This window comes from Notamacropus eugenii, chromosome 5, assembly GCF_028372415.1.
Source record: "Notamacropus eugenii isolate mMacEug1 chromosome 5, mMacEug1.pri_v2, whole genome shotgun sequence".
NCBI classification, from domain to species: Eukaryota; Metazoa; Chordata; class Mammalia; order Diprotodontia; family Macropodidae; genus Notamacropus; species Notamacropus eugenii.
In genome coordinates this window covers 360,118,898-360,121,257 of record NC_092876.1, presented here as the reverse complement: position 1 = coordinate 360,121,257, position 2,360 = coordinate 360,118,898, and the positions used below count along the sequence as shown (strand labels likewise).

General features: G+C 44.7%; 1 protein-coding gene across 1 annotated transcript; it reads right to left on the bottom strand.

The window, feature by feature from the left end:
* Positions 1–368: 368 nt before the first annotated feature.
* Positions 369–1,397, bottom strand: LOC140507954 (resistin-like beta). The gene is made up of 3 exons (XM_072615754.1): positions 1,277–1,397; positions 934–1,005; positions 369–493 (listed from the first exon to the last, which is right to left on the bottom strand). The coding sequence occupies exons 1-3, from the start codon at positions 1,395–1,397 to the stop codon at positions 369–371; spliced, it is 318 nt and encodes a 105-aa protein (XP_072471855.1).
* Positions 1,398–2,360: the final 963 nt, after the last annotated feature.

Here is a 2,360-nt window from a genome sequence, read left to right as displayed (position 1 = left end):
AATTTGAATTCCCTTCTGTTCAGTGGTTTTCCAGTACTTCCCCCTGTTACATGCTTCCATTGATTATAATAAAACACCATGGATTCCTGAGCCTCAATCAAAGGTTCTTTATTACATTCACTTGTCATGGATGGGGTAGTAAATAGTGATCATCTGACAGGCAGAAGTCATGAGAGGAGAAAGAGACAGATTGAGGGACATAGACTCTGACTTGACATTGGGGAAGCAGAAATGCTTTGAGCTAAGGAGAACTTGGGATTCTGTGGTCAGGAATGGAGCCAACATCAGGGGTGAATTGAGGTCATGATTTTATTCAAGGGCAGAACATCAAGACTGAGTGTGGTGACCTTCCCACTTTCTCTTCCTTATCAATTCCTGCAGCATCGTGCAGTGGTCCAGTCCATGACCTGGCACTGACAATGACATGTTTGGTCCCCTTGAACATCCCAGGAACCACAGCCATAGCCACAGGCACAGCTGGTAACTGCAAATCCTACAAGGAGGCAGAAACACTATGAACCCCTACATCGGGAAAGGGAGGACTCTCTCCCCACCTTGCATAGGCCTCTCCTACTCTTTTCCTACATTCATGGACAATCTGAAACAGTGGGTGAAGAAATGGGAGGGGAACCAGAGCAGGAAGAAGAGGCCAGAGGAGGCAAGGAGCCTCAGAGAGAGGGTTTGAGAAAAGAGAAGAGTTATACAGATATATGAGAGGAAGAAATGAAAAAGAGTGAGAGAGCAAATGGAAAGCAAGTGTCCCCCAGCATCAACCCCCAAGAGAAAATGGATCCAAAGCTATCTGGGGGAGGGCATTAATAACATCCATAAGCCCAATGCAGTAGAACAATTGGACTAGGAGAAGGACAGGGGTAGGCTGGTGGAAGATTATCTCTTTGGAAATGAGGTTAGGGAGTATCTTTAGTCACTTACCTCTGGGGCAAGAGGAGAGTCTGCCGTTGCTTTTCATGCTTATACAATAGAGGTGTCCTTGATGTCTAGTCTCTGAAAGGCAAACAATGAGAGGAGGGGATATTTCTTCCTTAACCTCACCCTACAAATCTCACTTCTTCTCCTGCACCCCTCTTGTTTCTCCAAATTGGACACTGGATCTCAGTCTTGGGGACACTCAGGGTTTTAGATTGTGCCCTGGGATCAACAGGAAGATTACCCTGAACTGAAGGAGTAAGATTTGGATTTGAGATTTGGGGCTGGGGCTGGTGTCTAGGATCAAGACTTTAGGCTTCCATACTCCAGTTCCCTCAAAGTCTGTTACCTAATTTGGAAAGAGCTTTCTGTGCTGTGTTCTCCGCAATTGAGGAGGGGTCAGCTTGGCCAGGGGACATCAGTGCTAGAAGGGGGACGAGGATGAGCAGGAAAACGAAGGCAGGTTTCATCTTGTTAGAAGGCTGTGTTCTGCAGGGAGAAAAGAAGCTGGTTAAAAGTGAAGATGCATCCTCATTTCCCTGAGAGCATAGTACGGACTTGTACATTGGGAACAGATGGTCTTAATTCCAGAATGCCAGTCTTCCATGAAGGTGAATGGAGATAGATTGTAGAATCATCTCACTTACCTGAGAAAAGTTGGAGAGAGTCTGAAGGGTAGGAAGTTTATATGTCTTGGGCTTTTCTGTTGGGTCCGCCTTAGTTAAATAGTGTGAGAGAATATATTGTCTCAGGGCCAGGGAAACAGTACCCCCTATTTATTCACTTTGAACCAACTCTTATTTCAAAGAACCCCACAGCAGCTGTGACAAGTCACACAGGGGCAAGACCAAAGGGTAAATGTCGAGGAAGTGCCTAGAATGTTATTTCAAGACCAGAGGAACAGTATCTCCAGATCTGTCCCCTTCCCTACTTCTCATTTCAAAGGAATTGACCCAACCAGCTATGATAAGGCACATTCTGGGAAAGATCATAGCCACCATCACTATACAGAAGACAAGGGAGGGTGCAAAACTCCTATCCTTTGGCTTCATAATCCTTTATTAACAAAGTATAAGAAATGGCTCCACAGACCTTCATACTTTTGACAGAAAATACCCTTGTTGTTTGTTTGTTGAGCTTCTTGCTTCATGTTTTCAGATGTTAGAGCAATTGGCTACATTTTGGGATACCTTGTAACCAAGCAGCTGGGGAGTTTCACAGGAGGCAATAGGTTGTATTTGAGGAGCAGAGGAGTAGTGGCATGTCAGTTCATCAGTAACAAGGCATTTGTTGTTCAGTCATTCCTACTTTTCATGACTCCATTTGGGATTTTCTTGGCAAAGATATTGGGAGTGGTTTGCCATTTCCTTGTCCAGATCATTTTTCAGATGAGGAAACTGAGGTAAACAACATTAAGTGACATGCCATGGTCA

Bases quoted from the DNA above. Each gene is read 5' to 3' on its own strand.
- LOC140507954 (XM_072615754.1), bottom strand. From the start codon at position 1,397: ATGAAACCTGCCTTCGTTTTCCTGCTCATCCTCGTCCCCCTTCTAGCA. The intron at 1,006-1,276 runs GTAACAGACTTT...TTTGCCTTTCAG, and splicing joins GAAAGCTCTTTCCAAATTAG to AGACTAGACATCAAGGACAC. The intron at 494-933 runs GTAAGTGACTAA...GCCTCCTTGTAG, and splicing joins ACTCTCCTCTTGCCCCAGAG to GATTTGCAGTTACCAGCTGT.